General features: G+C 35.2%; 1 protein-coding gene across 2 annotated transcripts; it reads right to left on the reverse strand.

Moving 5' to 3' along the window:
* mapre3a (microtubule-associated protein, RP/EB family, member 3a) lies at positions 1-15,075 on the reverse strand. 2 transcript variants are annotated; one of them, XM_051133966.1, is made up of 7 exons: positions 14,948-15,075; positions 11,313-11,436; positions 10,821-10,966; positions 7,929-8,085; positions 5,216-5,349; positions 4,739-4,891; positions 1-1,754 (listed from the first exon to the last, which is right to left on the reverse strand). In XM_051133966.1, the coding sequence occupies exons 2-7, from the start codon at positions 11,431-11,433 to the stop codon at positions 1,686-1,688; spliced, it is 780 nt and encodes a 259-aa protein (XP_050989923.1). In that variant the 5' UTR covers positions 11,434-11,436; positions 14,948-15,075; the 3' UTR covers positions 1-1,685. The 2 variants fall into 2 exon arrangements, with proteins under 2 accessions (XP_050989923.1, XP_050989922.1); XM_051133965.1 differs by having other exon boundaries at positions 7,887-8,085.
* Positions 15,076-15,489: the final 414 nt, after the last annotated feature.

Here is a 15,489-nt window from a genome sequence, read left to right on the forward strand (position 1 = left end):
TCCATTTTCACGAATGTTTATTTACTCAAAACAATTTATGCAAACACAATTATGGCCATACTGAGACAACACAAGATGCCTCAGGTTCTCAAACACAGAGAGAAGTAGATTCAAACCAATGACATCTAGCATCTCTGTTTAATTTGATACAGGCCTTTTACAAATCTGGTATGATTTACAGTTAATGCACAGCCCATATGCTATTCAATAGCTGAGCGAAATAAATACAAATCAAAACACGTAAATGCAGCAACACTAGCAGCAAACGTCAGTTCAATTCGACATGACATCATCTGATCAGTAGTATCACATATTTGATTGCCACTAAAATAAAAAGTACACAGTAACAATGAGTACTGTCCCTCATGCTCAATGGTGTCGTGAACACTAGTTGAATATGACGGTAATTCAACTTTCCATCCATTTGGTGAGTTTCTATGAGGTGTCAGAATAATGTCACAATCAAGCACAACAGAAAAAAATATGATTTTCAAACAATCACTCATCAGTTGTCAATGTATAACATTCACATGCTCCCTGGGTATAAGCAAAACAACCTGTGCCATAAGTTACTGTTGTCTCACACATTTTTAAAGCCTCGCTGACATATTTTCATGTCATTTTTTATTTTATTTACCCTGTCACTGGCTCATCCAGATTTAAAAGTATAAAAGTCCTCTCTACAGCTCAGCGTTTATTTCCATCATATCACTGACAAACTTGACATCAACATCTTCGCAGATACAAAAGATTCTTTGTTGGATATTACAGTGATTCTTCCTGATATTGTCTGCTGTTTTAGTCATTTAAAGGGATGATTCACCTAAAAAATTATTTACTCTTCATGTCATTCCAATACCATGTTTTGGTTGTACAAATGAATGGTGACTAATGCTTTCACGCTTCAAAATGGATACAAAAGCATCATTTAAAAAGTCTTCTGAAGCCATACAATAACCTTGTGTGAAATTAACTCACTTTTGTGGTGCATTTGTGTCTTTTTTTGAAGTCTGAAAGCTTCCCTATTCACTCTGTTTGTATGGAGAAGGGCAACTTTATTATTATTTGTTCCACAGAAGAAAGTCATACAGATTTGGAACGACATGAGGGTGAGAAATTGCTAACAGAATAGTCATTTCTGTGTGAGCTATCCCTTTAAAAGTGTACAGTCAGTGAGAGAGGCAGACTGAAGCTGGAGACACAGATGGATGGCGTGATACTGATCATTTCATACTGAATGAAGCCGAGACAGACCATAAAGAAAATGTGTATGAAAATCTCACGACGAATAACTGCATTCCAAGCGACATTTTTCTTCATTTTCATCTTTTTTTCTTTAAAAACGTCTTTCCCATCACAATATTTACATTTTTTTCAGTCCGTTGTGCTACCCACAATCTATGATGCCTTTTTCTTTTGTTCATTCTCTATGTCGATATGTAAAACATGCTGTGAGGGCTAGGATGTGTTGTTGTTTGCGCTACTGTCTGGATGAGGACGGCAAGTGTTTGTTGATGTGTATGTAGTGTTTAAACCAGCGCTGGAGGACAAAGAGATATATATGGTGAGCCCATGATTTGTAGGAAACTGAGAGGATATTAACAGCGTGCGATAGTGTGGAGTCATTCAAAGTGGTGGGGAGAGGAAATGGTGTAGGGTCACGGCGATGTTGAAGAGGAGGATGCTCAGTATTCGTCCTGGTCCAAGTGGGCCTGCTCATCTATCTCATCATCTTCTGGTGGTGCAAAGCCATCCTGTATGAAAAATTAGTTTTTTTTAGAATGATCATGGTATTTCAACTCTGCATGGTATAAAAATAAGTAACATTTTGTATATTTCAATGATTTTAAAGCACTTTTTACTACATAATTAAAATGTCCAAGATGTTCATGTCTTTCTTTCTGTATTTAGCTGAAAAGAAATTAAGGTTTATGAGGAAAACATCCCTGGATTTTTCTCCATATAGTGGACTTCAATGTGAGCCGATGGGTTGAAGGTCCAAATTGCAGTTTCAATGCAGCTTCAAAGGGCTCTACACGATCCCAGCTGAGGAATAAGGGTCTTATCTAAGCAAAACAATCTGTCATTTTCTAAAAAAAATTAAAATGTATATACTTTTTAACCACAGATGCTCGTCTTGCATTAGCTTGACTTCACACATCACATTGAAAAGGTCATTAGTAACGTAGGCGGAAGTGCGAAGAAAGTCAAACGCCCTTTACAAAAAAAGATAAAGCAATGTTGTTGGATGATTTTAAAGTGCACGGACGAAGAACTAAGTACGCGTGACCTTTCCAACCTGCTAACGTAATGCATAAAGTCGTAGATGCGCATCACAGAGCTAATGCAAGGTGAGCATTTGTGGTTAAAAAGTATACAAATTTTAATTTTTTTAGAAAATGACTGATCGTTTCGCTAGGTAAGACCCTTATTCCTTGGCTGGGATCATGTAGAGCCTTTTGAAGCTGCATTGAAACTGCAATTTGGACTTTCAACCCGTTGATCCCCACTGAAGTCCACAATATGGAGAAAAGTGCTGAAATGTTTTCCTCAAAAACCTAAATTTCTTTTTGAGTGAAGAAAGAAAGACATGAACATCTTGGATGACATGGGGTGAGTAAATTATCAGGAAATTTCATTCAGGAGTGAACTAATCCTTTAGCTGGAACAAACTAAGGTCAGAAATGGGAAATTTCAACTCAGAAGTTTCCATGTCCGGCTCTAAAACATGCAGGTGTGGCCACATTTGGAAAAATTCACAGGCAAAAATGATCAATTGTCTATTGTCAGCAGGGTTGCGACATATGAAGCACAACTCACATTCAAACCAAGCAAGTTTCTGTTGGTTAAAGGAAACCAACCTTGTCATCCAAGATGTTCATGTCTTTCTTTCTTTAGTCAAAAAGAAATGCAGGTTTTTGAGGAAAACATTCCTGGATTTTTCTCCATATAGTGGATGTCAATGGGGATCGGCGGGTTGAAGATCCAAACTGCAGTTTCAATGCAGCGTAAAAAGGTTATTTTCTTAAAAAAGAGAAATTTAGATACTTTTTAACCACAAATGCTCATCTTGCACTAGCTCTGCACTGTGTATGCGTGTCTTCATGTATTGCATAATCATGTTCGAAAAGTTACATGCGGTTAGTTCTTCGTCTGTGTATTTCGGTTCAAAAAGGTAGGTTAGGGCAAAAAACTCTTTTTCTCCTCCAACTTCAAAATCATCCAACATTGTTGTTTTACTTATTTTCGTAAAGGACGTTTGACTTTCTTTGCACATTTGCTTTGTAAACACTGGGTCGGTACTTCTGCATACATCACATGTGCGTGATTAAAGCTGCGTTTTCATTACCTTTCAAATTACCCTGCAAATTGAAAATACACTGAATGGGACCATGTAGGTTTTCAACTCCCATATATCGCAAAAATGTTTTTACGCTTGCATGAGGTATGAGGTTTTTGAGGCAATTCGAAAGAAGAATATTTAGCAAAACTGCAATGAGTTTCTTCGCATTTACAGCTCACTATTGGCGTACATAAAAGTCACATGATTATTCTTCAATGTACTATAACCTCCAAGAAACACCTCATACGTGGCCACTCACAAGTATAAGAGGCTTTCCTTTCCATTAATGCTTAAATAATCCCTTGTTTACATTAACATCGGTTAATGAAAACGGCATCATTTTGCGATAGTTTTTTATCAACATTTTTGCCAACTCTGTAATGGAAACGCACCTTCTGTAATGTGTGAGGTCAAGCTAGTGCAAGGCAAGCATTTGTTTTAAAAGTATATAAATTTGTATTTTTTTTAGAAAATTACAAATTGTTTCTCTAGATAAGACCATTATCCCTCAACTTGGGATTGTGTAGAGCTTTTTGATGCTGTATTGAAACTGTAATTTAGACCTTCAACACACTGGCCACCATTGAAGTCCACACATCTGAGGGCATTACGACTCCGACGCAGCCACTCTGTAAACACTCTTGTGTTTATACCACGTTTCAGAAGCACCCTAGAAGCAGCTCTCTGCTTTGCTAAAGAAACAAGTCTATGTCTCCTTCCATTAAAAATAATGACTAGTGCGGTGGCTGCGATGTACATAAACCTACCAACATCAATCGTAATGACTTCTCGCAAGACGAAGAAATTACGCTTTAGTCACATAACATTGGTTAATGGAAACGTTGTCATTTTGCAATAGCTTTTTTATCAGCATTTACAAAATATAGACAACAAAAGTGCAAATCTGTAATGGAAACGCACCTTATGTAATGCGTGAGGTCGAGCTACTGCAAGACAAGCATTTGTAGTTAAAAAGTATATAAATTTGTATTTTTCTTAGAAAATTATGGATCGTTTTGCTAGATAAGGCCCTTATTCTTTGGCTGGGATCGTGTAGAGCCCTTTGGATCTGCACTGAAACAGCAATTTGGACCTTCAACCTATTGGCCACCATTGAAGTCCACTATATGGAGAAAATCCTGGAATGTTTTCCTTTTTGACTGAAGAAATAAAGACATGAACATCTTGGATGACATGGGCTGAGTAAATTATCAGGAAGTTTTCATTCAGGAAGTGAACTTTTCCTTTAATGTAGCAAATCCACATCACCAGCTTGGATTTAGTCAACAGCTCATACAAACTGATGTTGATATCGCAATTTTGAATCAACCTGAAAGATATATCAGTCAAATCATTTGCAAAAAAGACATAAAACATGGCAGTAAATGGCAGTACCTCTGTGGCATACAGAATGTCAATTATCCTACTGATAATGGGGTTGTTTTCACTCTCATGTTCTTGACAGATCAGTTCAATGTCTCGAAGTTTGCTGAAGTAGAAATCTCTCTCCTTCTCCAGACCATCTACGGTTAACTTCAGCTCCATCAACTTTAAAAAACAAAGCAAACGACAAGGTGCAACATGTTAGACACTACTTATGAGAACATGACCATTCTTTAATGGGAAAAGTCAATATGCTTATTATGATAAGACAATCTATACCCAGACTTAGAAGAATATTAAAATAAAATGCAATTATCTGAATAGGTGGGATACAAGATCAGGAATTGTCTGAAGGAAATGGGAAAAAAGAAAGATCAAAATGACAAATGCAAAATCTACCTACACTTTCTTTCTATTCAATTTCTACAATCTCCAAAACAAAGTATTCTAAGGTAGAGTAAGTCTTCCTTACCCTCCCGGGGACTCTACCTGTTGATTAAGCTCCGTGATTTCAGCATCACTTCCCCCATTTCGGGCATGTGTGGGGTTCTTCCTAATGGTGGTGGTCACCCTTTGTGGCGTGGGCATGTTTTTAGGTACTGTTGGAGATGTTCTCTGAGGCCCTGAAATTGGAGATGTTCAGCATTTAGTTACAATAAACAGGAGCTGTTCAGTAAATGTACAAACTGATTTATGCAAGTTTAGGTTTTTGTCATTTCTATCAGCCGCTTTAAACACATTTAGCTCTGTTCCATACCACAGTGGGCCAAAATGGACCCTCATAAGTAAACGATTTGACATCTTTAATTATGAATTTGTTTACTACGACACTTCACAAAACACACAAGTTGTGCTTTAGATTACTGTGATGTTTTTATCAGACGTTTGGACTCTCATTCTGACGGCACCCATTCACTGGTGATGTAATGTTAAATTTCTCCAAATCTGTTCTGATGAAGAAACAAACTCATTTGCATCTTAGATGGCCTGAAGGTGAGTGCATTTTCGGCAATCTTTTATTCTGGGTGAACAGTTTCTTCAAATGTGGTCTAAGGTGGCAGTTCACCAGGTTTTTGAACAGAGCTAATGATTCACTAAAATGTAATAAGAGGTTCAGTGAGATCAGCCTTTAACAAGCTACAGCATGGGCTGCTTGTTACCCCATTCTTTGGTTAAGCCTGTGTGTGTGTGTGAGATCAAACATTAAACGTTTCAAAAGCCTGTTATCCACTTTATATCTGGCAGGTTTAACCAAAGTCAGGGAAGTGTGACGAGATGTGACTACAAACTAAATGGAGGTCACATTCCCAGTCCACCCCAACGATCACAAAAGCAGTCAATTGTCAGCAAATTAGGACACCACTTTTGTACCTCTCTGGGGACTCAGTGTTTCCAGTTTTTGGCTGTTAACCCTCTATAGCACAGTTTTTCCTCAGGGTAACCTTTTTCCATCATTTTTAATTACAAAATATGTCAATAAAGGGTTGCTAATAAAGGGATTACTTAAACGAAAATAGATTTTTTTTTGTACCACTACATCCTTGTGCTGATTTTAAAATCTTTTTCTGGTCAACGACACACATTATTGCTGTGCGTCAAAAAAAAGCACCTTTTGACCTATAAAAATGATTTACAGTACATTTACTAGTAAATAACATTCATTTTTAAAAGAGATAGTCATATAAATGATTTATACACTGCTGTTCTCAACTATATTTTTAAAATATTATAATTTTTTTAATACACTACCAGTCAAAAGTTTTTGAACAGTAAGAATTTTAATGTTTTTTTTTTTGAAGTCTCTTCTGCTAACCAAGCCTGTGTTTATTTGATCCGAAGTACAGCAAAAACAGTACATTTTTGAAATATTTTTACTATTTAAAAATAACTGTTTTCTGTTTGAATATATTTTGAAATGTAAATTATTCCTGAGATTTCAAAGCTGAATTTTTAGCATCATTCACGTAATCCCTCAGAAATCATTCTAATATTCTGATTTGCTGCTCAAAAATGTATTATTCTTATTATGTTGCTGCTGAGTAGAATTTTTTTCAGGTTTCTTTGATGATTAGAAAGTTCAGATGAACAACATTTATCTGAAATAGAAATCTTTTGGAACATTATAAATGTCTTTATCATCACTTAATAAAAGTATTCATTTCTGTAATTTAAAATATATTCAAAAAGAAAAGAGTTATTTTAAATAGTAAAAATATTTCAAAATTACTGGTTTTGTTGAACTTTGGATCAAATAAATTATTTTAAAAACATTAAAAATCTTACTGTTCCAAAACATTTGACTGGTAGTGTATATTTTAAAAATACAATTTAAAAATACAATCAAACAGCAATATTTTGAAATATTATTACTACTTGTTCTATTTGAATATATTTTTAAATGAAAAGTATTCCTGTGATGGCAAAGCTACATTTTCAGCATCATTACTCCAGTCTTTAGTGTAACATGATCCTTCAGAAATCATTCTAATATGCTATACATTTCATATTTATTAAAAAAAAAAATATATATACAAATACAAGTATTATTTTTTTTGGACTGACCACAAACTTTTAAATAGTAGTTTATTTTTGAATTATTAACTATTAAATACCCTTTTTTTCAGAATTTACAGATAATTAAAGTGTTTTTAAAGATAACGTTTTTGTTTTTGTCCTATTTTTTTAAATTATATTTGTTTAATTTTTATTAATTTATATCTTTCCATTACCACAAAAAAATTATGCAAAAAAATTGTCATGTTTAAGGCATGCAATAGAGGGTTAAAATAAAAGTAATGTTTTTTGTTACTCATTTCATGTAACTATAACTTTAAAATGACCAATAAAGAATTTGGAGGGACTGAGGGATGAATAGGACTGACCAAAGTGACACTAAGCAAGCAATGACCCTTCAGGACAGCGCATGAGAGAACACTGAGGAACTGATTTTGGAAAACTGTTTGTTAGTACAGCACTAACAGAGCAACACAGAGCTGTTTTAATGCTGAATTAATTGTTTTCTCATTAATGGAAGCTTGGGCATGGAGTAAATCATTCTGAGGCCCGTGCACAACCAGCTGGCTGCTTTGCAGAGCACGCTGCCAATCAGTAGAAGCTCAGCAATCAATGCAGCAAAGGGGCAGCAGAATCTCGAGGTTACCTGAGGGACCAGTTCTCTTGGGTTTGTGGGAAAAGTGATCACCTGGATTTGGTGGAGGCGCCACATCTTGGCCCTGTCTAGCTTGAACGGGATCATACTCTTTTCCGTCATAATTGGCATCAAAGAATTTTTTAAACCACTGGACGAATTCAAAGTTGTCCTGGAATTTTCCTTTCACTAATTTTTCCACAGGAATTATCTGGATAACAAAAGGAAAACAAATCATTAGAACAATATAACACTGAGCTGTAATCTTGAGATGTAATTTTATGCTAAAATCCTTTCAGAATACAAAAGCATATTTGACAAAGAACATTAGGGTCATTCTGTGTCAAATTAACCAAATTCAGCTCAAATTTTTGATTTTGTTAACATTTTTTTTTTAAGAAAGATACACATGTAAAGTGATGAAAGCCAAAATTTTAAATGTCATGGATGAATATTTACTGAAAAATCCACTATTTTGTAGACAGAGGTCAAAATGGCAATTTTCACCTGAGATTTAGAGCCAAATTACAGGTAAAAATGGCAGCATCATAATGTTGTTTTTACAAAGAGATCGGTACGTCTGTTAGTAAAATCAAAAATGGGGTATAAGCACTTTTCAAGTTTTTTCTCCAAACTTTGCATGCCTGTAACTCAAGAAGTAGTGAAGATATCCTATTGCCCTTTTAGATATTGGATCTTAACAAACTTTCCTTTTGGCAAGTTTATTTTTAAGGCCCTGTATGGTTCGGTTTCAGAGATACTGGAATTTGAAAACTTTGTAGAAAGAACTTGAAAAGTGCTGTTTCCCCATTTTTGAATGGTCAATATTGGCACACAATGCAACAAAGATTGCTAAGTCTACCTGTTTTACTGACAGAGCTCTCAATCTCTGTGTAAAAAGAACATTATGATGCTGTCATCAAGTTCCTGTAATTTGGCTCCGAATCTCAGATGAAAATTGGCATTTTGATCCCCCTCTACACAATCGTGGATTACTCAGTAAATATTCATCCATGAAATTTCATATTTTGGCTTTTATCACTATACATGTCTATCTTTCTTCAAAAAAAAAAAAATAATAATAATAATATATATATATACATGTCTATCTTTCTTCAGAAAAAATAAATAAATAAATAAATATATATATATATATATATTAGCAAAATCAAAAATTTTACACAAAATACACATTAGACACCTTCACTTGTCTCAAATAATATTTTCCGATAACCTGACAAACGATACCAAAAATCAACACCCTGACTGATCATTTGATAAACAAAAATATACAAACATATAATACATACTACATCAACCTATACGCCAAGCTTTTATAACTCATTTACAGTCATAACTATTCAACCAATGACCTGTTGAGCAATATCTAGGCCTGATGTTTGATACTAATGAAAGTTGGTTCTCTTTTTTTATTAAAGTTGTACAGTTAAGGTCAAAAGTTTACATACACCTTACAGAATCTTTAAAATGTTGATTATTTTACCAAAATAAGAGAGATCATACAAAATGCATGTTATTTTTTATTTAGGTCCCCCTTGGTAGAAATCACAACCGCGTTCCCCTCAGTAGAAATCGCATTGGCCCCTGAACACAGTATTAAGAATCAAGTGTATATAAACTTTTGAATGAAGTCATTTTTATAAATTCAGCTATTACTTTCTGTTGTGGACTATATGTAAACAACTTTTATGTGAAATATCTCATTTAGGTCAGTACTAAATACAAAATAATATGCATTTTGCATGATCTTTCTTATTTTGGTAAAATAATTAACACTTTGCAGATTCTGCAAGGTAAATGTAAACTTTTGACCTCAACTATATGTATTTTACAAGGTGAATGCCTTACTTAAGAATATTAAATAGTTTCATACTATGGTAAAAGGATGGTTAATAAATATTAATTGCTGAATGTTAAAAAAACACTGGTATAACCTAATGAATAATTAATCACATACTATAACTTACTTTCCATACCTACAGATTGCTTTTTTGTTCAGAGCAGAAGTTATGTTATATTTTAAAATTACAAACAAAAATGCAGTAACTTTTTTCTTCAATCTTACAGAATGCACTGTATAAATTTATTTCTCTATTGTTGTTCTTATTTTAGTACCTTCTAAGTAAATTATTTCTTAATTTTTATTAAAACTGTCATTGTAGTTAACAACAAATGAGCTGAAAGTGTTTATTTATACTTTCTAAATGAGTAAAAAGTAAAAGTAGAAGTTTAAAAGTTAAAGGGTTAGTTCACCCAAAAATGAAAATTCTGACATCAATTACTCACCCTCATGTTGTTCAAAACACAAAGGTCTTTTTATGGTTCAAAAGACCTTCGTTTATCTTCAGAACACAAATTAAGATATTTTTGATTAAATCCGAGAACATTCTGAAACTGCATAGACAGCAGTGTAACTGAAATGTTCCCAGAGCTAGAAATGTTGTAAGAACATTGACATCCATCCAAGTCCATGTGACATCAGTGGTTCAACCATAATGTTATGAAGCTATGAAAATATTTTTGTGCTCAAAGAAACAAAAATAACAACTTTATTCAACAATTTCTATCTTCCGTGTCACAGTCCTCTGCCATTATTATGAGTACCACAACGTTCTGATGTCACATGGACTATTTTAACGATGTCCTACCTTGACTACCTTTCTGGGCCTTAAACGTGTCAGTTGCGTAGCTGTCTATGCAGGGTCAAAAAGATCTCGGATTTCATCAGAAATATCTTAATTTGTGTTTAGAAGATGAACAAAGGTCTTACAGGTTTGGAACAACATGAAGGTCAGTAATTAATGACAGAATTTTCATTTTTGGGGGAACTACCCCTTTAAAGTTAAAAAGGTAAAAGTTAATGATAAGTGTACAATAAAACTGTGAGATGTACATAGAAGCAAATACGCCAAAGGACCAACTAACTTTATCGACATTCATCCTCTTGAAAGCTGCCTGGAGTACTTTGAAGTTGTGTATAAACTCATGTTCCAGCTTTGCTTGAAATTTCACTTTCTTTAAAAGAATACAGCCTGGGAACAACATCTCCATGAACTGACAATAAGCCGCCCCTGAAGACAAACAGCAGAAGAGTATGTTGGCTAATAGAGCACATTCATTACATGACAGGAAACAATAAAGAAAAACATCTTTGATCAACATATATGCATGTGATTGGTTGACCTTGTTAGCGCTGAGTGATAAAGAGTGCAAAGTAATGCTTTAATTTGACTGATTACACTGGAAGAGATACAAACATTGAGCATATATGATCAAAGGCAAAGTAAAAGCCTTTTATTGTGAAATTAAGAGTAGTGTTATATAATATACAGTGGAGCAGGAATAGAAGTGTGCTAGTGCATGCATTCATGACATTAAAGACAGAAACACTTTGTGAAATAAGGCAGTACAACCCACCTGAGCATAATTGTTCTATCTTGGTGTAGGTGAGCTGAAGGGAATCATTCACCCATGCCAACATGTCATGTCGACTCAGGTTCTCAATTGTTACTGATGTGGAGTATACATTCACTGCCATGTCCTACAAAGCAAAAAAAAGGCAAAATGTCACTATGCATCTAACTGCACTTCATTTTAATACTCTGATATCGGCATCTCTGACTGTGTGTGTGTGTATATACACTGACCAAAATTATAAACGCAACACTTTTGTTTTTGCCCCCATTTTTCATAAGCCGAACTCAAAGATATATTTCTCTCAAATATTGTTCACCAATCTGTCTAAATCTGAGTTAGTGAGCACTTCTCCTTTGCTGAGATAATCCATCCACCACACAGGTGTGGCATATCAAGATGCTGATTAGCCAGCATGATTATTGCACAGGTGTGCCTTAGGCTGGCCACAATAAAAGGCCACTCTAAAATGTGCAGTTTTACTGTATTCCGGGGGAGGTCCAAAAACCAGTCAGTATCTGGTGTGACCCCATCTCCTTCACATAGAGTTGATCAGGTTGTTGATTGTAGCCTGTGGAATGTTGGTCCACTCTTCTTCAATGGCTGTGTCCCAAACATGCTCAATGGGTGACATGTCCTGTGAGTATGCTGGCCATGCAAGAACTGGGATGTTTTCAGCTTCCAGGAATTGTGTACAATTCTGCCTGTCCATGCCATAACCCCACCGCTACCATGGGCCACTCGATCCACAATGTTGACATCAGCAAACCGCTCACCCACACGACGCCATACACGCTGTCTGCCCTGTACAGTGAAAACCGGGATTCATCCGTGAAGAGAACACCTCTCCAAAGTGCCAGACGCCATTGAATGTGAGCATTTGCCCACTCAAGTTGGTGACGACAACGAATTGCAGTCAGGTTGAGACCCCATGAGGACGACAAGCATGCAGATGAGCTTCCCTGAGATGGTTTCTGACAGTTTGTGCAGAAATTCTTTGGTTATGCAAACCGATTGTTGCAGCAGCTGTCCGGGTGGCTGGTCTCAGACGATCCTGGAGGTGAAGATGCTGGATGTGGAGGTCCTGGGCTGGTGTGGTTACACGTGGTCTGCGGTTGTGAGGCCGGTTGGATGTACTGCCAAATTCTCCAAAACACCTTTGGAGACGGCTTATGGTAGAGAAATGAACATTCAATTCACGGGCAACAGCTCTGGTGGACATTCCTGCAGTCAGCATGCCAATTGCACGCTCCCTCAAAACTTATGACATCTGTGACATTGTGCTGTGTGATAAAACTGCACATTTTAGAGTGGCCTTTTACTGTGGCCAGCCTAAGGCACACCTGTGCAATAATCATGCTGTCTAATCAGCATCTTGATATGCCACACCTGTGAGGTGGATGGATTATCTCGGCAAAGGAGAAGTGCTTACTAACACGGATTTAGACAGATTGGTGAACAATATTTGAGGGAAACAGACCTTTTGTGTACATAGAAAAAGTCTTAGATCTTTGAGTTCAGCTCATGAAAAATGGGGGCAAAAACAAAAGTGTTGCGTTTATAATTTTGGTCAGTGTATATAATGTATACAATTTCATGTTGACAATAAGATTGCAGGTAAAGATGGTATCATACGCATACTTTAAATATGCATCACTGAGTCTGGATTTAATGTTTCTTTTTGGTTAGCCAGAAGTGCTATTCAGTTTCGTTGTTCAGATGTCACTACATCACTGCAGAGTAAAATTGTAATCACAGTAAGTATAAGTTTCAATCCTCCAAAGATAATCCTTCCAGATTAAAGTGTTTCAGAGATGTTGTTAACCACGCACATCTGGTGCACCCAACAGACTGCGTGATGGAAATTACATCTGTAAAACACACCCACGTCTTCTACAAAGACACAATATGTGTGTATTTCACTGCATGAAGTTTGTAAGGCTATAATTCTTAAATACTGGGACAAAATAACCTGCAAAACAGAAATGGTTTCAACTCCATGCACTAACTGTCAGACAGAAAATATGGTGTTGTTGACAAAATAACCACACTTTGTCCAGTTTTTTCCCCCCGGTGTAGTTGCAAGTTAAAAAATGTACACACTTTTAGAATTCAACTTTACATTTACAATTTGTGTGTGCCATAATGGATAGTACACATGAAATATAATTATGATATTTTATCATTATGATATTTTAAAATATTACATTATGATATTGATAAGATATTACCTGATTATAAATGTTTCAGAAAACAGTGAAAAAAACTTTCTGCCAGGACATAAGAAGAAGAAGAAGAAGAAGAAGAAGAAGAAGAAGAAGAATGTTTTTTTTTTTTTTTTTAATATACTGTACCTTTATGGACCACAAAACTAGTCATAAGGGCCTTTTTTTTTTAAATTGAGATTAATACATCATCTGAAATAAGCTTTCTGTTAAATAAATAAGCTTTCCATTAATATATGGTTTGTTATGATAGGACAAAATTTTTTCCTGAGATACAACTATTTGAAAATCTGGAATCTGAGGGTGCAAAAAAATCAAAATATTGAGAAAATCACCTTTAAAGTTGTCCAAATGAAGTTTTTGGCAATGCATATTACTAAACAAAAATTAAGTTTCGATATATTTCCGGTAGGAAATTTACAAAATATCCTCATAGAACATGATCTTTACTTAATATCCTAATGATTTGTAGCATAAAAGAAAAATTGATCATTTTGACCCATACAATGTATTGTTGGCTATTGCTACAAATATACCTGACTAATTTTGTGGTCCAGGATCACATATTAAGTTATAGTCAGAGAACAAGTGGTTTAAGAGGTATAATGATCATTTTATAATTTATAGAATATATAAAAAAATCTAATAATATATAAAAAATGTATAATATATAAAAATATATAATTGTATGATATTTCTGTGTCTCTGATTAATGTTGCTATATTAAAAACTAATGACAGGTAAATGTATAAGACTTTTTTTGTAATCAGTAAACAAAAACTGGTTGAAATTATTACTGGCATTCTACTAAAGGTTTTTTTATATATTAAAATATAGGCAAATGTATTATGCTGGTCCTGAATAAAGAAACGAAGAAGGGTATTAAGAAATAAAAAAAGTGATTGACAGGTGAAATGCTTGTTTTACCATCAGTTGGATAAATTGCGCACGTTTTACTAAGTCATTTCATCATATTTTATCTTATAACATTAGTATTTATGACAAACAAATGCATTCGTGCCATCGTTATGTATCCTTTACTGCAAACGACGTCTTTAAACTACAGTATCTTACATTATGGGAGTCACACAGGCCATTTAACGCGCTCTGCTTGTCACTGATAGGACTCTTTTTGTCTTTACGCCAAAAACGTGCTCATAAATGTTGTGTTTTGCTCTATGAACAACCACACCGGAGCCTGCATTGCTATGTAATACATGTGAGTCCGCTGAACAAACGGTCTATTATTGTGACAGTTGATCTGCAGGCCCCGCCGCCGTACATGAGCAACACCAGACACGCTCTTGCCATAAACACATAATACACAGACAAAACACGCCACAGCGGCTATTTAATGTCATACATTATTTAGTATACCGATGAATTAGAATATTTTAACAATATTCTACTCACTGTATTTTGACTGCGTCCTTTCCAATGTTGATATTACACTGGCAGACGGCAATCCGCTGCTCTCCGCCGCTACTGTGGGTTGCCAGATATGCGCTGCTGCCTAGTTACGGGCAACAGCGCCACGCTCTTCTGCAACAAACTGGCTTCTCTGCGCATGCGCGCCGCCCCTTCATTACAGACGCATTTCTTTGTGAAGAACTGAATAACAGCACCTTAATAACAGTTTGTAACCCGTGTGTTTAAGTTATTAAATTCTAAATAGAAAACACTGTAGCTATACTAATATTATTTCTGTTTGTCGAAAAAAATATTTGAATTGCTGGCTGCAATGATAACGACATGAGGATTGACAAATGCCACGCATAATAGGTCGGAGGAAAATTCAAAATAAAGACATTTCTAGGCAATGTTAACCTTTGAGCATTTTAGAAATAAGGAAAAGTGTTTGAAGAGTGACAATACAAATACAGAAACATTCGAAATAAAAACTAAATTAAAAAGTTATACATTTCTTTAGATTTTTATTTTCTTTAAAATTATTC

The sequence above is a fragment of the Labeo rohita genome, chromosome 17 (assembly GCF_022985175.1).
Source record: "Labeo rohita strain BAU-BD-2019 chromosome 17, IGBB_LRoh.1.0, whole genome shotgun sequence".
Lineage (NCBI taxonomy): Eukaryota > Metazoa > Chordata > Actinopteri > Cypriniformes > Cyprinidae > Labeo > Labeo rohita.

Excerpts from the sequence above, each read along its gene's own strand:
- mapre3a (XM_051133965.1), bottom strand. The coding sequence starts at position 11,433 with ATGGCAGTGAATGTATACTCCACATCAGTAACAATTGAGAACCTGAGT. Across the intron at positions 10,967-11,312 it reads GATAGAACAATTATGCTCAG|GGGCGGCTTATTGTCAGTTC; the intron begins GTGGGTTGTACT and ends GTTTGTCTTCAG. Across the intron at positions 1,755-4,738 it reads ACATTCTGTATGCCACAGAG|GATGGCTTTGCACCACCAGA; the intron begins GTACTGCCATTT and ends TTTTTCATACAG.